This window comes from Dreissena polymorpha, chromosome 2, assembly GCF_020536995.1.
Source record: "Dreissena polymorpha isolate Duluth1 chromosome 2, UMN_Dpol_1.0, whole genome shotgun sequence".
Lineage (NCBI taxonomy): Eukaryota > Metazoa > Mollusca > Bivalvia > Myida > Dreissenidae > Dreissena > Dreissena polymorpha.
The window spans coordinates 92,996,112-93,022,506 of NC_068356.1; the positions used below are offsets into that span (position 1 = coordinate 92,996,112).

The 26,395-nt window shown below is 37.0% G+C and overlaps 2 protein-coding genes across 2 annotated transcripts in view; both read right to left on the reverse strand.

Annotated features, from left to right (window-relative positions):
* Positions 1–26,395, reverse strand: part of LOC127868077 (uncharacterized) — a 361,273-nt gene that overhangs the window by 167,910 nt on the left and 166,968 nt on the right. The gene's annotated exons all lie outside the window — the stretch shown is intronic.
* On the reverse strand, positions 22,379–23,143 carry LOC127869904 (zinc finger MYM-type protein 1-like). The gene has a single exon (XM_052412562.1). The coding sequence runs from the start codon at positions 23,141–23,143 to the stop codon at positions 22,379–22,381; it is 765 nt and encodes a 254-aa protein (XP_052268522.1).

The following is a 26,395-nucleotide window of genomic DNA, read 5'->3' on the forward strand; positions in this document are numbered from 1 at the left end:
ATATATTTCCAAACTTTTAAATAAACACTTGGCATTGGGTCATTTTTTTCCAGCTAATATAAACTCCAGAAGAAGTTTGAAATCATACAGATTTGCCAATATATTATGTATTAACAAAAGTTATTACAAGATGCAAATTGATAGAAACATTTTTTGTTGTGGTCATAAATTGTTTAACATAATGATGCTTAAGAAAAGCTTTAAGATCTTTCTTTAAATTTGGAAGAATACAGCTAAACAAATAATTGCTTTAACTTTTTTAATGTTGGTCATCATATAGTTAGGATGTTAAGGGCCATGCTTTTTCCCTTCTAGATGTGTAGATTAGGCGTGCATTACCTCCCCTAGCTCATCTGACATGTTTGAAGTATTTCCCTAATCCTCTGTCCTGTGTCCACAAGCTGATAAATTGCCTTGTAAATTGTCTGAATTTCTTGATTAATAGGTCTGTCTGGGGGATTCAGCCTTGTTTGTGGTGCACATCGGAGCCTGGATTAGCTCCCTTTGAAGGGCGACTTGATCACAATGCCAAGATTGCTTAGGGTAATTGATGATATACTTAACAGTTCTGGCTAATATCAACAGCAGTTATGTTTTGTGATGTTCCTAACCTGTTGATGAAGACGTGTCCTCATAGCTATAAGGGAAAGGCAATGAGTTGTTTGTAGTGTTGGAAAATTCAGATGCTTAGTCCATTGAGATGCTTGATATTTAGCTCGGCTGTTTTCGGAGTAAACCCGAGGTATTGTCATAGCCAGCTTGTTGTCCGCCATCTGGCATCTGCCGTCCGGCATTTGCGTCGTACTAAAACTAGGTCACTATGTCAAAGTCACTGTGACCTCTAATATAAAACTTTAACATAGGCTCTAAAATCAAAGTGCTTCAACCTACAAATTTGAAACTTCATATTTAGATGCAACTTGATGAGTTCAACATGCAAAACCCATTTTTGGATCACTAGGTCAAAGGTCAAGGTCACTGTGACCTCTAATATAAAACTTTAACATAGGCTCTAAAATTAAAGTGATTCCGCCTACAACTTTGAAATATCATATGTAGATGTACCTTGATCAGTTAAACATGCCACACCTCTAATATAAAACTTCTTGCCACTTACCTTTCTTCCTTTTCTTCTGACAAGCTTTCATTTATACAAAACTGCACCCACAGCCGAGCGTTGGCAACCACTATGTGTTGCTCTTGTTTTGTTTTTGTTTTTTAAGGGGGGGGGGGGAGATTAACAGATTGTCATCGATTGAATTCCTGAAAATGATATCAAATGTCTTAGAACGTATACTTACACCAGTTGATAATATCCTGTTTCTCAACAGAAAATAACAGTTGGCTTAATCTTGATTTCAAAATAAAAGATTATTTACTTAATGATTTTCTTTATTCAGACATCATGGGAATGACTTTAATCTTAATATATTTACAAACACATGCACAACTTAAAAATGATAAATGTAAATTCACATCCAGTTTAAATAGGAAATGACCAAACCAGATAATGTTCAATTATTATTGCTCATTTACCATACCAATGTTTCTCCAACATAATTTTAATTGCATAATTCTAAATTTGGTTGAATTTCTTTGAGATTCCCTAAGAAATGGGCCTTGCTCTGTGAATAGGGGGTTTAAGGCATGTGTGTCAAGTGTCGTCCCAGATAAGACTGTGGAGTTTGCACGGGCGAATTAGGGATGACACTTTCCGCTTTTATGATATTTTTTGTTTACAGAAAGTTTCTTTTTAAAACAAATCCAGTTAAAGCAGAAAGTGTCGTCCCTGATTAGCCTGTGTGGACTGCACAGGCTAATCTGGGGAAAAACTACACACATGCATTACACCCCCTTTTCACAGAGCATAGCCCAAATGTATGTTCGAGGTTACATTAGCAAAAATTTTATTAGGTAGGAATTTCTTTTATGCCTCCATGCATTGCCATCAAACATTTTCAGCCGAAGAATCTTCATAATGATTTTATTGATTGTAACAAAGGAATGTTGCACAAATATGTTATTGATGTATATAATTCTTTAATAATATGGTTGATTTGAATTTTGGTGGAAGTTTTAAGTTTTCTTGGTTAATTTTTAGTAAAATGGTCAACATCAAAATTAAAATAAACTAAATAAGTACACAGCTTATTATTTAAAAGTATTATCAACAGGAAAACAATAAGAAAAACTTTAAAAAATATACAATGAGGTGTGTGTGTTTTTTCTCACAGAAGATGGGGTACCGTGAAACAAGCATTTTTAGATGGTCGCTTTAGCGACCGTCTAAAGTGCTTAGTGTAAATTTCAGGTCGGTACGGCCTAGGTATGATTAACCCAATTCCCGCTTACTACGCGCAAGAAAGAGTTGTATAATTTATGCAAGAGGTTTGAGTTCTCCAATTATGTTTATTCACAAATGGAAACATTATATTAATATCGTGTTAAATGCAATAGTTTCGAATGGTGTTTAATAGAAAAGAATAAAAAACAATGATCATATTGTACGTGTCGCGGAGGAGATTGTTTATGAATTATAAAAATAGTCCACTTTCTGCTGCGTTTGCGTGACGTAGTATTTTCGCTCATCTCATTCATAACTCTGAGGCTGGCGATAAACAATGGGGAGTCGGGGTTAGAATAACGCACTAGTATAAGGTTACGCTTGTTTATATTCACAGGTCTCAATTAATAATACGTTGACCACGAGTTCAACAATTATTACAGGGATACGATAGACAACATAAAAAATGTTTCATTATCGCTGAAACTGTTAAAAAACATTTAAATATAACAAGAATATTCTCTAAAAAATGTAGTCTTGCTGTTTTGAAATAAGGCTTGGAATTTTGGTTTCTAAATAACTTAATTCAAAACAAAAGTTTAATTATAGTGTTTTTTACTTGTTAGTCGCATATTTACCGCATTATAATGTGTGTTATAATAGGCAAACCATACATTAGTAAAATTCAATCTGCCTTCGCACAAAGAAGGAATGGGTCAATTAGGTGCTGCGTTTCCTTTGCTTACTTCAGTTAGAGGTCAATGCTTTACGTAATAGCAATCACAAGACTCCGGCTTCAAAGGAATTGCGGAGCGTTCTTACATAATAAAAGTCGTAGTTGCATGGTATTTGCGTTTAGCGTCCTATTTGGTCACGTGGTTCTTTTTTCGCTGGTGTTTTGGCATTCATGATACGAGGCTATTAATAGATGCGCCTGTCGTTAAAAAAAGGAAAGTTTACGGGTTATATCAACGCCATAGGTTACGCGCTAACATACAACTCAATGACGTAGTACAGGTCGTAAATTGAGAGATTCGGGAAAAAGTTGATGCTTGTTTATATTCTCAATTTATAAAACGTTGAACATTAGTTCAACAATAACTTCAGCGATACGATGGACAAAAACAAAAAAAAAGTTTCATAATCACTAAACCCGAATATAACAAACAATTTACAATAATAATACGAATGACCTGTTTCATAACCTCGTTCATGCTATTACAGCGGGTATTTCTGGAAAACGTTCTTTGATTCTCAACAGATAGCGGCGATCTTTTGTATTTACGGGTGCTAGCAACGCAATAGTAGAAGGTTAGTAGAAGGTTTAGCTTGTTTATATTCACAGTTCTCAATACATAGACAGTTGGATATGAGTTCATCAATTACTACAGGCATACTATAGGCAACCTCGAAAATGCTTTATAATCGCTAAAACCGAAAACAACTAAATATATTATATTAAATATATTTATAACAATAAATGTCTTTTAAAAATGTAGTCGGCGTATGCACTGACTTTGAAATAAAGTTAGCTATTTACTTTTCTAAATAATAAAATACAATTAAACAAAAGTTAAACTATTGTGTTGGGTTTTTCACTTGTAAGCTGCATATTTACCGCATGAAATGTGTGTTAGCATTGTCAAACCACACATTAGTGTGAGTAAATAAAAAATATACTACGGGAGAGCACTTCATATGTGTCCTCATATGCCTTGTTATGAGTATCTTTCTTCACTATCGAAATATATCGTATGTTTATATTTGATTTAAACGCAGTTTTCTTTCGACACATTTTAATCACACGTCAATAGCGCCGTCATGCGAAAATGGGTCTTATGTGTTTTGGCAAGCATTTGTTAAACCCAACATGTGCTTTTGCGCAGTCAGGCCATAGGCGATGCTGTTCGCTTCAAAATCACTCAATATGTTATGTTTCTCCTTACCAGAAGGAGGGATAGCTGAGTGGGCTATTTATATGATGGGCGCATAATTATGGAATAAGACCCATTTTCGCATGACGAGGGTCATTACAAATCTCATTGCGAATTGAAAATGCCACATTTGAGAACAATGCTTTTTGATACAAAATTGAATTCAAAATAGCAAACTTGTTAATAATGGCAGCCTATCCACACATTAAGGAATGATTTCCAGACGTGCTGACCAAGTACGGCAAACATTGTGGTATGATAATTATACGATTTTCTCTTATCGTGACACTATACTATTTCGCTAATGATTGTTTTCTCATCTTGGAGGCGAAAGTGAAATTCTGCGAGATGGATTGTAACGCGTAATTGTAACAGGGCCACAATTTGTGTCGTTTGAGCATACAGAGAGTAGTCCGGAATTCCTTACACTGAACAGTGATACATCCTTTGAATTGAGCACATACGCAGTGATGTAGCAAAAATTCAGAGGTTGTATCTCGAATCAGCTTATTAAATATTCGAAAATATTCATGTGTGTCTGTTGGCGTTATGTAAAAGTCACTAAGATGAAAACTGAAACAGCTACGCCTAAAAGCGCATTAGTGCTCTATACCTATGTTTATGTTAGCGTTGTTGCCACCGTGCGAACTGCTCGGGTAACAAGTAAAGCATAAACAGCAATGTTTATATACTTTTATTCCTCCATATACAAGATACGAAGATTATTGTATATTTTGAATTTGTATATGGTGTCAAAAATCAAAAGTTTTGTACACGGAACTTTCATTATGAATTTATATTCTTGGTGAGATAGTCATTTGATATTAGAAAAAATATTCCTTTAATATGATGGTGACTGCAAATTTTCTTTATATTAAGTTCTCATTACCATTTTCATCATACTTTCTATGCTTTCAGAACTTCCAAAACGCATGTTGTTTTTATTTTGTCTTAGTTATTTCTATGAAATAATAAGGATGATAAAAAGTGCACACAAAACTCGACCCGTGCGCTATGACACACACTTTATAAAGTTGAATGGCATGTGTTCATTTCAAACTTGCGATTGATTTTCAAAAATGAATTGCGTGTTAAATTATGCAATAGCGAACATCTTCAGCGCTTTGATTTTACTTGCCATTGAAGCTGTTCATTCAACACTTTACTCTCCACCGGTGATCCCTTACAGGCAGGAAATGCTGCTATTAAATTGGTGGGCTTTTTCAGCCTAGTTCCCAAAATTAGCTGCAACATGCGGAATTTTCATTCATGATTGCATGCTTGGGCACTATCGGGGAATGTTTTCCTTGGCTGTTTTTACACATTATTTATTTAGCTCATTGACTCAAACAGAGTGCTTGCCACTAGAGTCCCAGATTGTTCTGGGATATTTATGAATGAGTTTCATTTCCCTGCAGACTGAGCACTGCAGGCATGGTTTGCAATTGCTGGTTCCTGTAGTTTTCATTGAAAATGGGCCACACGTGTTGAGTACATGGCGGAGCAATTTGCAGCTTAATTTTCTCTAATGGATTTTTCTTAGAATGTGAAAGTGGCTGGGACATTGTTGTAAAGGTCAAGTCCTTGACTACTGAACATTTTCCACTTAAATTCAATGAAACTTTCAATGCAGCATGCTTTCAAAGGTGTATGGAAATGGTCAGGTGGTCAAGCTCTATTTATTGCTTACAAACATATGTACATTCGTATGAAAATCTTTTCATTTCTATATGAGATATTAGAAACTAGAACTGGAATTTAATGAAATTTAATATGCAGTTCAAAAAGCAAAGTTTTCTATTTCCTGTTGATGCAGCCTGATAATGTAACGTTTTATCAGAAATTTGCTTGTTTTGCTTGTCCACACTAATAGCATTTTTTAATCCAGATATTTATGATTGTCTGTATGCTGATATGTCTATATCTGTCACATATTTAAAATAAAAATGGGGGTCACTGTGAATATTTTTTTAGATAATCAAGTTTTATCAATACCATATATTTTTTACAAATCGCCATATTTGCAATGCATGAAACAGAAGTGTTCTAAAAAATTGTGTGCAAAATATATATTTACTGACTAAATGACTTAATGTTGAACTAAACAGGCAAGTATATATTTCATTTTGTTTTATAAAAAAATCAAAAACAAAACAGAAATGCTGAATAGATATTTAAAGGTATTGAGAATTGATAAAATCTGAAAGTTTTAACATTTTATTGTTGTGTACAATTTTCTGAAAAGCAATACATTAATTAATATGTATATTTATCAAAATTTACACAAAAAATGAAAACATCATCTTAAAGTTAGAGATATTAAATAGCATGCTTATATAAAATCATTATTGATTGTTTTAAATGAAACTGATTTTTTTTTTTCGATTTCCATTTCTAATACTTCACTGTAAACCCACTCACCATTTAACCATTGTATATTTTCTCAATCATATGCATAAGTTATTTACAACTTTCAAGGTATATTTTTGTCAAGTTGGGGGCAATTCTATTATTATGCCCCCCTTTGAAGAAGAGGGGGTATATTGTTTTGCACATGTTGGTCAGTCGGTTTGTCGGTCGGTCCGTACGTCGGTCCATCCACCGAATGGTTTCCGGATGATAACTCAAGAACGCTTATGCCTAGGATCATGAAACTTCATAGGTTCATTTATCATGACTCCCAGATGATCCCTATTGATTTTCAGGTCACTAGGTCAAAGGTCAAGTTAACAGTGATTCAAACCAGTAAAATGGTTTTCGGATGATAACTCAAGAACGCTTATGCTTAGGATCATGAAACTTCATAGGTACATTGATCATGACTTGCAAATGGCCCCTTCTGATTTTCAGGTCACTAGGTCAAAGGTCAAGGTCGCTGTGACTCGACACAGAAAAATGGTTTCCGGAAGATAACTCAAGAACGCTTACACCTATGATCATGAAACTTCATAGGTACATTTATCATGACTCGCAGATGACCCCTATTGATTTTCAGGTCACTAGGTCAAAGGTCAAGGTCACGGTGACTCAACACAGTAAAATGGTTTCCGGAAGATAACTCAAGAACGCTTACGCCTGCGATCATGAAACTTCAAAAGTACATTGATCATGACTCACAGATGACCTCTATTGATTTTCAGGTCACTAGGTCAAAGGTCACAGTGGATAGACACAGTAAAATGGTTTCCGAATGATAACTCAAGAAAGCTTACGCCTAGGATCATGAAACTTCATAGGTACATTGATCATTACTCGCAGATGACCCCTTTCGATTTCAGGTCAAAGTTCAAGGTCACAGTGCCAAAAAACGTATTCACACAATGGCTGCCACTACAACTGACAGCCCATATGAGGGGCATGCATGTGTTACAAACAGCCCTTGTTTTTTTAGCAATCAACATGTACATATAGAAAAATGAGTTTAACATTTACTCTGCATCTTATATATAACTAGTTTACTTTTATGACAAAGAAAATGAAGTTCTGTACAAATGTAGAAACAATTGTACATCCTTTAAGATAGGTCAAGAACCTCAGACCTATCATATGTAGCACACTTAGGTTATATCTTATGGTTAAATTTACAATGCCACGAAGTTTACGTTACTTCTCTTAACCCTTTACCACTAAGATACCCATTTTGACGCATTTGTAGTCATTTGGAAAGTTGATTTTAAATTTAGGCCTTTCTTACTAAATTCAAGTTTTAAAGGCTTCATTTCCAACCCTCAGACACTGATGAGCAGCAAACAGCATAAAACCTGAACATACTGCGAGTTACCTTCAAGCTGTGCTGGTTTGATGCTGTGTGCACATTTTCCCTTTGCTGGTTAGTTGAAATCCTCAACCAGTATCACGCGCACCATCCTTTGTAACCCAACTACCAAGTTTGAGCTTGCACATGTTGGTGAAACTTTTCAGGATATAGTTGAATTGTCATGATTTTTGCAAGCAAGAATTTGTTTGAAAACAGAATTAAATAAAATCACTTTTCTTAGAATGTCAAAAACAATAGGGGAATAAAAGTAAGGATTATCCAAAAGAAAAAACAAAACACAACTAGAAATGGAGCGGCAGAGGTCGACGCGTATCTCCACGCAGCATGTTTGACCCAGGGGCGCCCCAGGGTTGGTAATGGGGCCATGCATAGTTGAGATTGACCGTATTGTCATAAGAGATGTTCAGTATCAATTTGAAGTAAATGGGTGTAGAAATGAAGAAGTTAAAGTAAAATAACCTAAAAAAATGAGTGAAAATCTCTGATCCGGCCCCACCCCAACCCCCATAACTTTTGACCCAAGGGTCAGATTTAAATTCCAAATAGTGCACTGTGGCACATACAGTATGCTCATAGCTACCATGTGTGAAAGTTTCAGGGTTCTAGTGCTAATAGTGTAGGAGGAGATAGTGGCCAGGACAGACGGATGGCTGAGATAACCACATAATAGATTTCAAAATATAAACATGGACCCTAAGTTCAAGGTCAATGTCACAGTGGTAAACACTTTCATAGGCATGGAAAAGTCTTGTCCAGACACACATGCCTACCAAATATGACAGCAATATCGGAAGGGACACAGCAGGTATGAGCCTTTTTGAATCGCGGTCGCAGATTTTGAAACCTGAATGCTGACCTCAAGTTCAAGGTGAAGGTCACAGGGGTTAAAATTTGTGCATGGAAAGGTGTTGTCCAGATACACATGCATACCAAATATAAAAGCAATATTTATAGAGATGCAGAAGTTATGAGCCTTTTTCGAATCGCGGTTGCAGATTAAAAAAACCTGAAAACTGGCCCCAAGTTCAAGGTGAAGGTCACAGGGGTAAAAAATGATATGCGCATAAAAGATGTTGTCCAGATACACATGCATATCATATATGAAAGCAATATCTGAAGGGACACAGAAGTTATGAGCCTTTTTACGAATCGCGGTCGCAAATTTCGAAACCTGAAAACTGACCCCAAGTTCAAGGTCAAGGTTATAGGGGTACAAAATTGTGTGCGCATGGATAGGTGTTTTCTAGATACACATGCATACCAAATATGAAAGCAATATATGAAGGGACACAGTAGTTATGAGCCTTTTTAGAATCGAGGTCGCAGATTTTGAAACCTGAAAACTGACCCTAATTTCAAGGTCAAAGTCATAGGGGTAAAAAAATTGTGTGCGCATGAATAGGTGTTGTCTAGATACACATGCATACCAAATATGAAAGCAATATCTGAAGGGACACAGTAGTTATGAGTCTTTTTCGGATCCTGGTCGCAGATTTCAAAACCTGCAAACTGGCCCCAAGTTAAAGGTCAAGGTCACAGGGGTAAAAAATGTTATGCGCATGGAAAGGTCTTGTCAAGATACACATGCATACCAAATATGAAAGCAATATCTGAAGGGACACAGTAGTTATGAGCCTTTTTCAAATCGTGATCGCAGATTTCGAAACCTGTAAACTGACCCCAAGTTCAAGGTCAAGGTAATAGGGGTAAAAAATTGTGTGTGCATGGATATGGGTTTGCCAAGATACACATGCATACCAAATATGAAAGCAATATCTGAAGGGACACAGTAGTTATGAGCCTTTGTTGAATCGCAGTTAAAGATTTTGAAACATTAAAACTGACCCCAAGTTCAAGGTCAAGGTAACATGGGTAAAAATTTGTATGCGCATGGATCAATATTGTCTAGAAACACATGCATACCAAATATGAAAGCAATATCTGAAGGGACACAGAAGTTATTAGCCTTTTTCAAATCGCGGTCGCAGGAAAATCTCTGACCCAGCCCCACCCCAACCCCCATAACTTTCGACCCAAGGGTCAGATCAAAATTCCAAATAGGGCAGGGTCACACATATGCTCATAGCTACCATGTGTAAGTTTCAAGGTTCTAGTGCTTATAGTGTAGGAGGAGATAGTGGCCAGGACGGACGGACAGACAGACAGACAGATGCCGGAGATAACCACAATATCTCCACGCTTTAAAAAAAAGCGTGGGGATAATGAATTAAAAAAAAGAATTTCTGTAAGAAATATTTTGAATATACAAATAAATATACAAGACATCCCTAATTTTGGAGAGTCCACTAGGCATGAATGGGTTAAGAAAAGACATTCAGCATTTATCCTAACTTTACTGCAGGAGATCACATTATAAAGGTCTTCAAATGGCTTATTATTAGTTTATGGCTTCACCATCGAAATATATGGTTTGTTAATATTTTATTAATACACAGTATTCTTTTGACAAAATGTAATCACACCTTCAGAGCTGTGTTTAGAGGAAAATCAGTTGTATTGAGTTTTGGCGAGAGAAGTTCAAGCCCAGTCTGTGCCATTGTATAATGGTATGAGAACCATTTTTTCATGATGTGGGTCTTCACAAATCTTTCTGCTTTTTTTTTATTGAACATCATTCTATGGAAATATTTATTGATTGAAATATGAAGTAAAACTGTTTTATTATTAGCAAACTACCATATTTTGGTAGCCTATTCAGGCTTTCAGGAATGATTTCCAGACGGGCTGACTGTGCACAGCAAACATTTGTGGTTTGATAATGAAACAATTTATGTCTTATGATGACACTATACTTTAACGGTATAGTGTTTGTTTGTCATCTTGAAAGCAAATAATACTGTATATTATCATCATTTATGGATAGTCCATTATGTCGTCCCTGGACAATTAAGTGACAAAGTACTGACTCAAAAATTCTGTTAGATGGATTTTAACACGTACTTATTATTATCACTTGGCTAAAATATGTGTCTATGTGTGGTGTGAACATGTAGAGAGAAGTCTGGTATTGCTTACACTAAACAATGCTAAATCTTTGACCCTGTACATTAAGGCAGTGATATGGCCAAATTTCTGGGGGATTTTTCAGCGAATCAGCTGATGAAATATTAAAATGTATTCATTCCGGCCTGCTGGTGTAATGTAAAGGTCATTTAAGGTGAAAACCAAGGTGAAACAGCTACACTGTAAAAAGGCATTAGTGTACACACATTCAACTTGAAAATCTCTTTAGGTCAGAGCTGAAGAGCAGGCTAAAGAGCCTGATAGAGTCACTTTAAGCTAAGGTAAAAAAAAAAGTTTTAAGCTCTGTTAAGGACAGCTTTGAGTTAGCAGTTGAAGTGTGTGTTTTTTTTTCATTTTAATAGTCTTTAACATTTATATTGCTATATTTGTTTTCTTGATGATGCCTTGCTGTTGTCAGTAGATGTGTAGTTGCTCACCTGTTACCCCTTTCATTCTGTTATGCATTGCTCCCTCTTGCATTCATAATCCCCTGGCACATTACTGGTCTATTTTAAAGACTGGTCATAGGTCACTGAGGTGACACACAAGTGCAGAAAGGTTGACCAACATTGTATTATTATTGAGTAGTGATTTCAAGCTGTTATTTTATTACTAGCAGCTGTGTGCCAGCCAGAAGGTATTCATATTTAGACGAATCAGAATGACAAAATGTTTTGTGTGCAAAAGCTTTTGAATTAAAGAGTGCACAAAGGTACTAAAAACACTAACAAGGTCAATCATGTGCCCCTAATCTGGAGTGTATGAATTATGATTATGTAACATTTTAAGCAAACAGCGTAGACCCCGATGAGACGCCGCATCATGCGGCGTCTCATCTGGGTCTATGCTGTTTGCAATGTCCTTTTTTCAGGACGCTAGGCATAAATGGGTTAAAAATAAGTCGATTCATAATTTAAATGAATCTGATGTATATGCAAGCCGAATCTGCCCAATTACAAAATCTGATTCTCTTTTATACTGAATGGTTACAAAATCTGATTCTCTTTTATACTGAATGGTTGCCTATGGATCTACTACAACAAACAAGTTCATCATGGAAATGACCTACAATATGGTAACATTTTGTAATGAAATAGTCAACTTTGTTTTGTTTTTCGAATTTATTTGATTTTCTGTATTAGATCTAGTACTCTGACCACTGTAATGTATGATCTTTGAGATTCTGACAATGTTGTTCAATTTCATTATGCAAAACTTTCTTACATTTGACGTCTGTTATACAACGAAGTATTTTAAGGTTCAATTTTGTAATGCAGAACTGTCTTAACATTTGAAGTCTGTTATACGACAATGTTTTACATTTGAAATATTTGTTACAGATGTATACCCATTTAAATCCATGTATTACGTTTAAATTATTACAGCATATTTTTATAAATGCCTGCTATGAAATGTCTACGAGATCAAAGTATATTCTTGTTCTGATGATATTTGAAAACATTTTGAGCAAAGTGAAACAATATGCTTTTTTGTGTATTTATGGTACTCCTGATGAAATATATTCCTAATGAACATTATATTTTTAGTATATTTGAAGGACTCCATCTTCAGAAAAGAGTGCATGATTAACTTTATGAACTGTTTGTTATTAGTGATTTATTTATAACATTAAATTATATTAATATTTATTGGCCTGTTTGATGAATGGTGCGATTCGTGTTCAAAGAACTGACTCAATAATATTCCCAATGACATGGAGGACTGTTATACCACGGTAATTTGTAGAGACTGTTGGTAAACCTTGATTTTAAAAAATTGGAGACACAAGTCATTCTTTAAGAATATGCGGAAATTGACCCGTTTCAAATTTTTTGTTTACAAGCACAATTAAAAACTGTTTGACATCACTATCACAATATAATAAATGTTCAGCACTCAAGTTATGTTTATCGGGCGCTTTGCCTGCAGTGTTCAAATTCCAAATGGGTTTGTCTAGCTCATCCAACGAGACAGCAGTTATTTCATGTTGAGAAGCCATGCTCGCAATCACTTCACATTGAGAAGCCATGCTCGCAATCATTTCACATTGAGAAGCCATGCTCGCAATCATTTCATATTGAGAAGCCATGCTCGCAATCATTTCACATTAAGAAGCCATGCTCGCAATCATTTCACATAAAGAAGCCATGCTCGCAATCATTTCACATTTAAAAAGCCATGCTCGCAATCATTTCACATGATAATCCTTGTCAAATATGTCATCCTGGCTTTGCATACCTAGTTCTTTAAAATGTTTTTTGAAATCCCTGTATAATATTTTCATCTTTAAATCATTCCTCCCCCACATGTAGATCAGTGACAAAACTGTACCCCTTCTTTCGCTGGTTATTAACTAAGTGATGAAACAGTTTCGAGTCGGATGTTCTTAACTCTCAAATATTTTTTGTTTAAAATCGAAGTCTTTCTGGGCAACAACTTGCCTATATGTAGCTCTAAACGCTTTCTTGGTTGCCAGTTTTTCCAAAAGTAACTGATAATCAGGATCGAAGGGGCGTCATGCCCTTTTCCAAGCGAAGTACGCCTGTTTTGCTAGAGAGAAATTATCCTTAATGTCAAGATTCCAGTACTTTAACTTAGGTTGAGACTTTTGTTTTCGCTTTGTTTTACAAGATTATTGTGAGGATTCACTCAAAGTTTCACCGACATTGCCAACTACCTGTTCAACAGTACACTTTGAGTCCTGTAAGTCTTCATTACAAGATAAAACTTGGATTTTTTTCGCTGACTACTTGTGCCTACTGAACAATGTTTACCCTATTCCTGTTTATAGGTGAATAAACAGTTTGTTCATCCTTAACTGGGAGTTTTTCAACGCATGATAACAGTTCCATTTTGACTGGGTAATAATCTGAAGTATTCATCCACATATCGCTTAAAACAACTTTAGTAGAAACGACGAGAGAACTTGGAATATTGTATAGGAAGTAGTCAATTTCTGTACATTCACCACCACGGGGATTCATAAATGTCTTACTACTACATTCAAACTTCAAGTAAAAGTCAGAGATTCTTCGAACAAACCTGTTTTAGTGGTTTGTCGGGCATTGCTATTTTATTCGAGTATTAACAGTATCGAGAATCATCGCGCTCATGCTATTAATACATTAGTCAATATGGTGGAATAATTCTTGTTAAATTAATTAAACAAAATATTTATCATGGTATTGTTGAAAACACATTAAGAATCTAATATTCACATACCATAATTATATAGCTGGATATCTTCATTTAACATCTTTCTGATCTAAAGAAAATTCCAGTTCAACTAGTTCACGCTAAAGCGTCTTTATAATATAACGATTATTTTACTGGCCGCAAACTCCAGTCAGCACATAAGGTATCCGTGAAGACGCAGCAATGACCTGAATATAAACTCTTGACATTCACGCACACTAACCGCGAACTGACGAAGGTGTAGAATCTACGCACAAATTGTATTGATGTGAAGAGTTGAGTGTAAAACTGTTTTATCTATCATGCCTTTTCATAAGAGATACTTTGTTTCATGCTGAACACGCAGCAAAAGAGTGTTACAAAGGCGCAGAGATGTTTCCAATGTTCTGGTGATATTCTCAAATCAGCCAATGGACTAAATGAAGTGTATTCATTAGTGGGAGGCCGCAGGCATTTTTATGAATGTAACCAAAGGTCAAAAGTGACGTTAAACAGCTATGCTGAAAAAACAACAGTGTTTCGCCATAAAAAAATTAATCAACTTGAAAATATGTCTGGGTGCAAAGAAAAACTGTAACCAGAACAATTCAGTGCCACTAGATAATCTGAAATCTTTTAATATTTGCTGGATTATCTATGCTCAGGGCTATACTGCATTTTGGAACGACATGGTTTCCTTGATAATATCGGATATGTGGATAACATTTCTAATAAACAAATGATTCAGCATTATACTGTGCCCTAAACAGTATTTTTGAGTTCAGGTTGATGTATTTTTTCAAGTGCTTGTATTTCTCTTATCAGCAAATACAATAATAAAAGATTATTTGAGGAGAGATTATATAAAAATATTTTGAGTTTTACATTTTTTGTTTGGGGGGAAATATTTGAAAACAGACCTGAATTTCTATTTTTGACAGCATCCCAAAATGGCTTTGGTCAATTTACAATAGAACCAAGTAGCTTGTGCAGGTTTATTTAAAACCCACTATCCATTCGATTGGTTACTTTAAACTTATCACCATGGTTATTGTACCATAACCTTGACTTAAAAAAAAATTAAGCTGAAAATACAAGGCCTTTTTAGTTTCAAGACTATGTAATTCGCCCTAATTAATTAGAAACAAGAAATATCTTTAAAAAAGATAAACTGCGTTGATTGTGGTCGATGTTTATGAACGATAAAAAGTTATCTCTATGAGATAAAAAGCAGCGGATGCCTTTTTTCTGCGCAGTTCTTAGCTACATCACAAGCAAATCAATTACGGGGTGTTGCGCCAGATTTCGTGGCTTATTTTGCTGTATGTGATATTATTACTCAGATATCTATATTTACAGAAAAGAAAAACACAAGAAACATGAAAATAAAGGAGTGCATATAGGTCAGCCGGCAATACTCGCATCTTATTTAATTGCATAATTAAAGTATAGTGAATTATTGTGCTCATGCTTAATAAACTGGTCTAAATGGATAAATATTTCTAATTAATTTTATCAAAATTGGTCCTTATCATGCAAAAGTTGAAAACATATTAAAAATCGATGATTGACATACCACAATAATCGCCGAATATCTTTATTTTGTATCTTTCTGATCAAAACAGACTTCAAGTGCACAAAGTTTACGAGACGGCGTTTATATAAAGATTTCAGCAACTGACCGCAAACTGACCTTGATACCTTGCGGATTGGAATGCAATGCATTAAAGTTAGGTAACAATTCTGCTGCTGAAACGACGGCTTGTTTACGCCAACTGTACACGGCCAAGGCAACAGCTGTGCCTATAATATTGATATATCGACAAAGCGACTAAACGAACTATTTACTCCATCAGACAAAAATAGCATAGATTCCAATTTTGTCCTTCAATGAAAAGATCGCAACCCCTTCTGCGAACTCCGGTGATGAACTGTATATAAACTCTGACTTTCACACACTGGCAGCGAAATGAACCGAAACCTCGCGGGTTGAAATGCAATGCAAGTAAGTACTAAATATGAGAATATAGCCTTTAGTATAAACGCTTTTGCGCTGGTAATTCTCTGAAAATAAAAGGTGAACGCACAAACTGTATTTATGTCGAAAATTGATTGTAAAACTGTTTTATCTATTGAGCCTTTTCATTAGTTAAAATTGTTTCATGCAGTAAAACAGTGTTACAAAGACGCGGATATGTTTCCAATGTTCTGGTGTTATACTCAAATCAACCAATGGAATAAATGAAGTGTATTCATTCGTACCTAGCCGCGGGAAATTTTATTTGAATATTATTGGACACTTACAAAGGTCAAGTCAGGGTGAAAAGCTGGCTTAATACAGCTTACGCCGAAAAAAACACTCTACTAAACACATTCATCAATACTGTATCTATCAGTTACCCCTGTGTTTATTTCACCTTAATATTGTCCTCTGTGTATGCTTGGAACAACAGTCACCTCCTTCACCATCAGATAAATATTAAACTCTTCACACTGTGCAGGATTCCTCTAAGGACACAACATAGGGTCATTGTTCTGTGGAATCCATGAATGCCCTGACCATGACTCGGGTAAATGACCCTGCCCCAGTCAACTATTTCTAAGACTCCCAATATTCACCATGAGTCCACAACTACTACATAGACTTTTTAACAGGAAATGTCTTTTCTGGTTTTGACATACAACATATAACTACAGTCCCTAAGAGCAGTTGACAGCAACAGTCATCCAACCTAACACTGCTACCTTTGCCATGATTAGATTTGATAACCAACTGCACCCAAATCAGGTAGGTGGTTTGAAAAAGAGTCATTAGAATTCCCACAATGCAGCAATAGTCCGCACAAATTCTACAACAACAGCCCGTAACAACAGCCTTGATTAAAAGTTCATAGCAGACTTCCACCTCCACAATTTTTCATGCTTAAATAAAGTTTTATTTTCCTCAACCTGCAGTCAACTAGCTTCAATCACTCAAAAACAGTCCAGAGCAATAGTTCACAACAACAGTCCACATCAAAAGTCCACATCAGCAGACCACAACAACAGTCCACATCAAATGTTCATAGTCCACAACAATAGTCTATAACAGTCCACAACAAGAGGTCACAACCACCACAGTAGTCATCAACAACAGTCCATATTAAAAGTCAACAACATTATACAACAACAGGCCATATCAATAGTCCACAACAACATTTCACGCCATCATACAACAGTCAACAACAACAGTCCACAACAGTAGTCCACAACAACTGTCCACAACAACAGTCGTCTACAACTGTCCACAACCACAGTCCTCAGCAACTGTCCACAACAACAGTCCACAGCAGCAGTCCACGACAGTCCACAGCAGACACCATTACTTTTGCATTTCTTTGATAAGGTTAACAAAGCAGTCAACTATTAAACTTCCAATTATTCAACAATAGCCCAAAGCAAAATTCCAAACAACAGTCCACAGCAAAAGTCAACAACAACAGTCCACAACCAAAGTCCACAACAACAGTCCACAACCAAAGTTAAAAGCAACAAAACACAACATAACTCCACAACATGAGACCATAGTAACAATTCACAGCCACAATCCACAACAATAATCCACAAGAACAGTCCACAACAACACCACAAGCAACAGTCCACAACAACAGTCCACAACAACAGTCCACAACAACAACAACAGTCCACAACAACAGTCCACAACAACAGTCCACAGCAGCCACCACCACCACCCTCCACCTTTGCCATGACTAGATAAATCAACAACAGTCAATAGCAAAGGTCTGCCACAACAGTCCATAGCAACACCCACCACCTTCCACCTTTTGCAATTCTGGGATCAGGTAACCAACCACACCCTAGTCAGCTAGTTGGAAGTCATGAGAATTCCCAGTATTCAGCAGAATTCAATTGTGTTTAATGGGCTGATTACAGGTGTCAGTAACAGGTGTATGGAAGCGAGCCAAGTCATAACCAATCAGGAAATAGGGCAGTGTGTTAGTGTTTCCAGGCAAACGGCAGGGGAAAAATTAATGTTTTTGTACTTATAAAGTTGTGCTGTTTGTTGATAAAGGTTATGTATTTGTTTAAATCCCATTTCATAGGGATTGTTTTGACATTTGTTAACTATTGAAACATATCGGTGAGTAATTTTATTTACGTGTTTCTTGTACAAGTTACTTGTAATTTGCTGTTGTTGTTTATTGTTGTTTATTTTTTATAATGCAATGGTGAAGCTTGACCTATGATATAACATCTTTCAATGAGCAATAGTTGTGTCCAGATTTTGAAACATATATGTTAGACTTATGTAAGTTGTGGTGTTCTATAACATAGTTATGGATATAGAGAATAATAGATTAGTGTTGATTATAGATCAGGTTTATCATGGGAGGCTTAGAAAACAAAAAGCACGAGCCTTGGCGAGTGCTTTTTTGTTTTCGTGCCGAGCATGATAAACCTGATCTATAATCAACACTTATCTATTATTCTATTTATCCCACTTTTTATTTTGTAAACCTTTTTATTTAAACAAAATTAGTTTGACTAGATAATTTTGCTGGATTTATGACGTCATTTCGTCGAAATATTGACGTCATTTCCCGCCGTTCATTATAGATGATATTTAATCAATGGGGCTTTAATCAACCGAAATCGCTGTAAAAGTGGGATAAATTAAAATTCAAATTGGGTCAAAATTTAGGTCTGTCACTATGTGCCATGTAATGATTATCTACATTGCTGTCCATAAAATTTATATTTTGTAAGCAAGTCGTTTGCACCTATGACATGAAGCTGTGTGTAACAAGTTCTTTTGTTTCAAACATTGAAGGATTTGTAAACCGATTTTGGCATGTCTTTGAAGGTCATAATTAAATACATAACTAAGTGGTAGAGGGTTAAATATGTATCTAAGTATGTAAGTGGTAAATGGTTCACGCATGGTTAAGTGCTTCAAATTGATGCAATGGCCGGTGAACATGTTCTAAACAAGATGAGGGATGTATGAAAACATTTACATGATATAATGATTTTCATGTACTTACCTTCATTGCTTCAGAAAGACATATTTGGAATCTGTCATCAGGTCATTTAATTTTAACATTTTGTAATAAGACACATGTTTTTTTTTTGCTTTTAGTTCAGAATTTGATGCACTTCAGAAGACGCTTTTTTTTTTTAACCCTTTGCATGCTGGGAAATTTATAGTCTGCTAAAATGTTGTCTGCTAAATTTCTAAAATTAGCATTTTCTTCAATTTTTTTTCAAAGAATACTATCAGAATAGCAAACAGTTTGGATCCTGATGAGACGCCACGTTCTGTGGCGTCTCATCTGGATCCAAACTGTTTGCAAAGGCCTTCAAAATTCGGTTCCCGCACTGAAAGGGTTAAAGAGATAACACACTTCTCAGGAATACAGCCAAATGCAAAGTGCCTGTCTCAAAAATCATAGGTGACAATTCTATTTCCTCCAATGACCCTTTGCATGTAGTCTTCCTTTTAACAGTAGTTCCAGTACAAACTGACCTTAAACATGCATGTGTGTAACAAGATTGTTTTATTAAAACGTGTTTACAAAGTGTTTTTTTTTTGTCAATTTGTTTTGAGAACATGCACCTTTATTGAATGTGAAGACCATTTGAGCGTCCCCTGGGAAAACAGGGCTTATACATGTGCCTTAACCCTTTGCATGCTGGGAAATTTGTCGTCTGCTAAAATGTCGTTTGCAGAATTTCTAAAATTAGCATTTTCTTCGAATTTTTTCAAAGAATACTATCAGAATAGCAAACAGTTTGGATCCTGATGAGACGCCACGTTTTGTGGCATCTCATCTGAGACGCCACGTTCTGTGGCATCTCATCTTGATCCAAACTGTTTGCAAAGGCCTTCAAAATTCGGTTCCCGCACTGAAAGAGTTAGTGTCATACCAGATTATCCTGTGCAGTCCCTACAGGCTTATTATGGAAGACACTTTCAGCTTTCACTGACCGCACGCCTACTATCCTGTACTAAAATAGTATGTTAGCGGAACTTTTTTTTTCTGACCAGGATAATCATGCAGGACAATTTACGCAATCTGGGGTAAATAAATGTTTAAAGGTCGCCATGGTGTAATGGATATGGTGTCCGCCTAGCAACCGGGAGGTCATGGGTTCGATCCCCACTGTGGGAGCGTTCTTCAGATCTACCTCAAAGACACCAAGTACTGGTTCAAGGCCCAGGAAACGGACTCGAGAGCGTTTATATAAGCCTTAGGCTATCGATGCAATCGAGCTAAAATAAATAGGTTTAAACTAAATAAATGTTTGCGGACCACCTAGATCCATAGTTGACTATTACTATCAAGATGCAGCCTGCAAAAATAACAATGCCTTGATTGCCTTCCCATGTTTCATTTAAACCCTTTCCCCATAAGAAGCAAAGTGAAAATGGCTTTTGCAACCAGTATAAAACCAGAACAGCCTGTGAGTAACTCACAGTCTTTTCAGGTTGTATGCTGCCTGCTTCTCATCAGTAAAGTTCTATGGATTGTAAATGAAGCCTTTAAAATTTAGTAAGAAAGGTATTTAATAAAATGTAACTTTCTAAAGGACTACAAATGCGTAAAAATACATATCAAAGTGGTAAAGGGTTAAGAGGCATGATAAATCTCACCTATAACACTTTGATGTTAAGGCCCATCAAAACGATACTGTATGATTTTGTGCATGATGACATTGCCAGATTTGATAAGTTGTTACATTACATTGGCAAAGATTTGGGAAAGCTCAGAATGGCTGCTGTATACATATAGGACAATTTAGGAGCAAAGAAATACAAAGTAAACAGGGGCGTAGATAACCTCCAAACATTGGGGAGGCGGTCCAGTTTCTGTACTGGGAACAAAAAGGGGTTTGTTTGAGTCCTCTCCCGCGTGGTTCCGAAATTTTTTACAATTACAATTGATATGGTGCATTTTGGGGGAACTTTCATGTTGATATAAATGCTCGATTTTTGTCTCACTCTCAGTTTCTCATGAAATCGGTTTGTCCAATGCCGCCGCCGACGACCCAGAAAAATCAACAGTTATTTTTTTCTTTCCAAAAACTGCTTATTAAACATAAAATAAAGTAAATGTTTATGTATTTTAATGACGGGAAACTTGTAGTTAATGACCACATGAAAATACACAACAACCAATCCAATATGACATGATTAGTAAAGAATATATCCACATTTCGAGCACTATTAAAATACTGAACCGAGATGTATAAATATTATTAAATTAAGTTAAATAAACAAAAAAGGCATAATTCTTTTTAAAGTCCTAAGAACAATATCCACGCCAAATCATGTGTTGATTGAAGACACAATTTATCATGCACTGTTCGCGTAATGTTAATTCCATGTGTACCCGGTCATAGTGTCACATTCTATGAAAACTTCCTGAAGATAGTAAACCGCGAGTCATTCCCACTGACAAACTCATTGGCAACATCTAACAAGTCCATAGCGTCGGTAGCACACCTGTGCACATGGAGGGTCATGAGGTGGGTGAGTTTCTCCTGTGTCATAGACGTCCGGAGGTACGTCCTCAGGTGTCTCAGGGCGGAGAAAGACCTCTCGCTGGTGGCAGGCATTACCAGGACTTGGCGGAGGATGCGCATCTCCTCCAAGAAAAAGAGGCTAGATTCAGGAGGCAAGTCGCGGAAGAATGTGACAATGTCCATGATGGGCTTGACCTCCTTGTCCTGCACTGCGACCTGGTACGTCTCCAGCTGAGTGGTGAGTGCCTCCTCGTTGAAGTCGTCCTTGTAGAAGTCCAAAACGCTCCTCAGATGAGTGGCGTAGTCACCACTACGGGTGCAGCACACCAGAAGGTCTTGGAGGGATCTGTATGTCTTGCAGCCTGGCTGATCGAATCTGTCCTTGATACACACGATCACCAAATTGAATGCTTCGAAGTAGACCTTGCAGTACCGATCACGTGCTGTGGCTGGATACGCATAGGCCCCAGTCCTAACGTCATAGCGTTTCGGCACCTTGCGTCGCCTGGGAACCACTTGCTCTCTTTTGTCGACGCCATCGAGCTGGCTGTTGACGTCAACCCAAAACTTGTCGAAGGCATGGTCTGAGCGCTTGCTGGTCAATGTTTCCACCGTCATTGAAGCAACTTCCTGACCCTCTGATGCGGACAAGTCCTTCTATTGTAGGGTGCGGCTCAAGTTGTCTGTATGTTGCAGGATGATGTGACCCTGGTGGACACCAAAGAAGAGGTTGAAGCTCTCCATCTGAGACCGCACGCCTACTATCCTGGAATGGATCTCCAAGTCGTTGGTCTGCTCATAGCTGGTGTCCCACAAGGTCTGTAACACAGTGTAGTTGTCTAAGACACTTTGCAGGCTTGCTGCACGCACTGTCCATCTCGTGGGGCACAGTACACGAGACCCAGGGGTATTGGGGCTCATCTCCACCTTCAGGGTCTGTAAGGTACTGTCCCTCTTTGGTGAATACTTAATCAGTTTGGAGACTTCATGCACCGTATCCAAGGTGTCATGCAAGAACTTGCACTGACGTACACAGTCCCCAACAGCTAGATTGAGCTCATGTCCGTAGCAATGCTTGAACACAGCTTGCTCCTCCTTGGCTAAGATGTTGGTCGCCACACCACGCTTCGCTCCGGTCATGTTGCTGGCCCCGTCATAACACTGCCCTCTGAACTGGCTCAAGGATAGATTCATTCTTAGAAGAGTGTCTTCTATGACCGACGTCATTGTAGTGGCGTCAATGGAATGTACTTGGTGAAACCCAACAAAGTCCTCGTGTACATTTAAGTCCTCGTCCACGTGTCTGAAGACTAATACCACTTGTTCTCGGTTGGACTTGTCTGTTTTCTCGTCAGCAATTATCGTGTAGAACTCGTTTGTCTTGATGTTGCTGGCCACTTTATGGATGATGTGTATTGCCATGAGCTGGAGTACTTCATTCTGGATTTCAGGGGCGACGAACTTGTCCCGCTTCCGTTCCAGCTACGCGAGGAGAGAGCTGTCCGTCTCCCTGTGGTGTTGTAGCAGTTGCATTTCGTCTAATTTTTTCTTTGAAAACGCCTAATCGGATATCTCGAACTCTCGTTTTATCTCAATATTTTTTCTTGTTCCTGCTGACTTCGAGATAACGACGACTAGCCTCCCCATTAACTACGCCCCTGGTAAAATAATATAGGAGCAAAGTAACACAAAGTATACTAATAAGGGAGCTTAGAAACACAAAGTAAAATAATGTAGGAGCCAAGAAACACAAAGTAAAATAATTAAGGTCATTTAAAGTTTTTGACAGAAACAAGTGCATCAAATTAGTCCATTGCCTGTTGGAAATGCTGCATGACCTTATCAAGGGCTGGACACAAAACTACTGTATCTTATATAGAAATGTGACAAAGATAAAACAGTTTCATGCTGAGCCCTTGATATATCAACTGAGGGCAGATTTATGAGCAATTATTGTTGCCTGTGACCCCAGGTTAACCCAGAATTCAGAGCAGGGATATCTCATGTCTTGACCAACCTAAGATAGCCAAGGCTGGAAGAAGTTTTATTGATGGAATAGACCAAGATGCAAAGGTGACAAGGTCTGGTAACCTATTTGTGGTGTTTCAGGTAACTTCTTTAAAATTTTGTGAGCAGTGCAGAAATAAAAGAGACACATTGTATGATGCTATTTAATTATGTTTTCACAGTTTGCTTTTTCTATCCATGCATGATTACTAGGCAGTAACATTTAAATGGGACAGCCCTTATTATGTGAGTGTTGCTTTTGGTGTAAAGGATAACACAATTAAAGGGATACGTTGTGTTTATTTGGTCAAGATGGTGTAAGTTCACCTTAAAATGAAGTGCTCAAGGTGACTATTTGTGATCACCCTTAGTCCGTTTTTGAGAGTCGAGTGGCGTGCAGTGTGCATCGTTAACTTTTAGCTTGATATATCATTCTAGAAGCAACTCTGAAATGTATATGTGAGCCTTTCTCTGTGAAAAGGGGGTTAAATTTGCATGTGCGTAAAGTGTCGTTCCGGGTAAACTTGGATGCATTTAACACCTTTTTTCACAGAGCAAGACCCATATATGGCAAATTGATGAACTGTGAATTTCATCTTTAGTAAGAAGGCTTGCTTATTGATTTAATTAAGTCGCCATGTGCATGAGAAAGTTAATTAAGAGAAAACTTCTCCTTGACTGATTGGCTTAATTAGACTTAAAATGGACAGAATCACTTCTGATTAGTGGGCATGCAAAATTGAACTCAACAAGATCATATGGTTATTCTTCAAGGCACTTGATTAGTTTTTGCTGTTATTTTTATTTCACCTGAGCATGAAGTATCCAGACTATATTCAGGTTTGAATCTTGGTAATGTGCATCCAAATACTAGGTCACGTAGTCAAATCTTAGAAAAACCTTGTTACCACTGTAGAAGCCACATTTATAACTCAATCCTGGTGAAACTTGGTCAGTATGTTTACCTTGACAATATTAAGCACAGTTTCTATCTGGGTCACGGCGTTCAAAAACTAGGTCACCAAGTCAATTCTAAGGAAAACCTTGTTTCAACTTATCAGGCAACATTTATATTTCAATCTTAATGAATATATGTCAGAATGTTATTCTTTACAATATCTAGGCCAATTTAGAATTTGGGTCACATGCATTTACATACAAGGTCACCAGGTCAAATCTTCCTTAAAAAATTGTAATCCACTCTAGGGGCAAAATCTTTTTCGCAAGCTTTATGAAAATTGATCAGAATTTTTATATTGAAAATCTCTTGGCCAAGTATTTATGTGGGTCAGTTATGTCCTCAACAATTGATGACCTTGAACTCATGTGAGCCCTTAAGGTCCATCATGGCCCCCTTGTACTGATGTTTTATTTGAAAAATACAAGTTTATTTTAAGTGCTGCTCCCCAAGTACTTTGAAATGTTAAATTTTGCAGAATGTTTTTTTTTTAACAAATAAAGTCACATCTCATCTGCACGCAGTAACAATACTGTAGAGGAAGTCATTTCCTTCCTGTCTATAACTGAAGATAAAACTGTCTGGACTGGTGAACATGTTCCTGGCTGTTCACATTGGTAAGAAATTACCGATCTCCGTAATATGCACTTAACTTGTTCATGTTCAGTTAACCCATTTATGCCTATCGTCTAGAAAAAAGGCCTTGGAAAACAGCGTAGACCCAGATGGGACGTCGCATGATGCGGCGTCTCATCAGGGTCTGCGCTGTTTGCTTAAAGAAATTTCTGTAACAAATATTCTAAATAAAGAAATAAATATACTAGACATCCCTTATTTTTGAAATAAATTGATCCAATTTAGAAGGATGGGAGAGTCCACTAGGCATAAATTGGTTAAAATGCGCTTAATATTTTTGAAACTCAATTGTCTGACATTACAAATTTCTTGCAAAGTGTCCCTATCAATAATGTCCTTAACTGTGGCAACGAATGGCAAATGTTGTGTCTATAAAAGTCCTCTGTCCTCTTTAGAAAAGGTTATTGTTTTCCAGCAACACCTTGTGGTCTGGAATATTCAGTTCTTGTCATAAACCTGTGTCTGTGACATTTTCTTGCCTGCCATGTTTGCAGCATCATCTTGTAGGTTTTAAAGAGACCGTCAACCATGAATGACGAAAAAAGGAAAGTTCTAAAATACCATATTTTTAGCTCACCTAAGCACAACGTGCTCATGGTGCGCTTTTGTGATCGCTTTTTGTCCGTCGTGCGTCATCCGTCGTGCATTGTCCGTCATCAACATTTTGCCTTGTGAACACTCTAGAGGCCACATTTATTGTCTGATCTTCATGAAATTTGGTCAGAACATTTGTCCCATTGATACCTCGACTAAGTTCGAAACTAGGTCATGCTGGGTCAAAAACTAGGTCACTAGGTAAAAAAAAAGAAAAACATTGTGAACACTGTAGAAGTCACATTTGATGCCCAATCTTCATGTAACTTTGTCAAAATGTTTGTCGAAATGATATGTTGGTTGAGTTCAAAAATGGTTCCGGTCCGTTGAAAAACATGGCCGCCAGGGGGCGGGGCAGTATTCCTTATATGGCTATAGAGAAACCTTGTGAACACTCTAGAAGTCACATGTTTTGCCCAATCATCATGAAACTTGGTCAAAACATTGGTTTCATTGATATCTTGGACATGTTCGAAAAT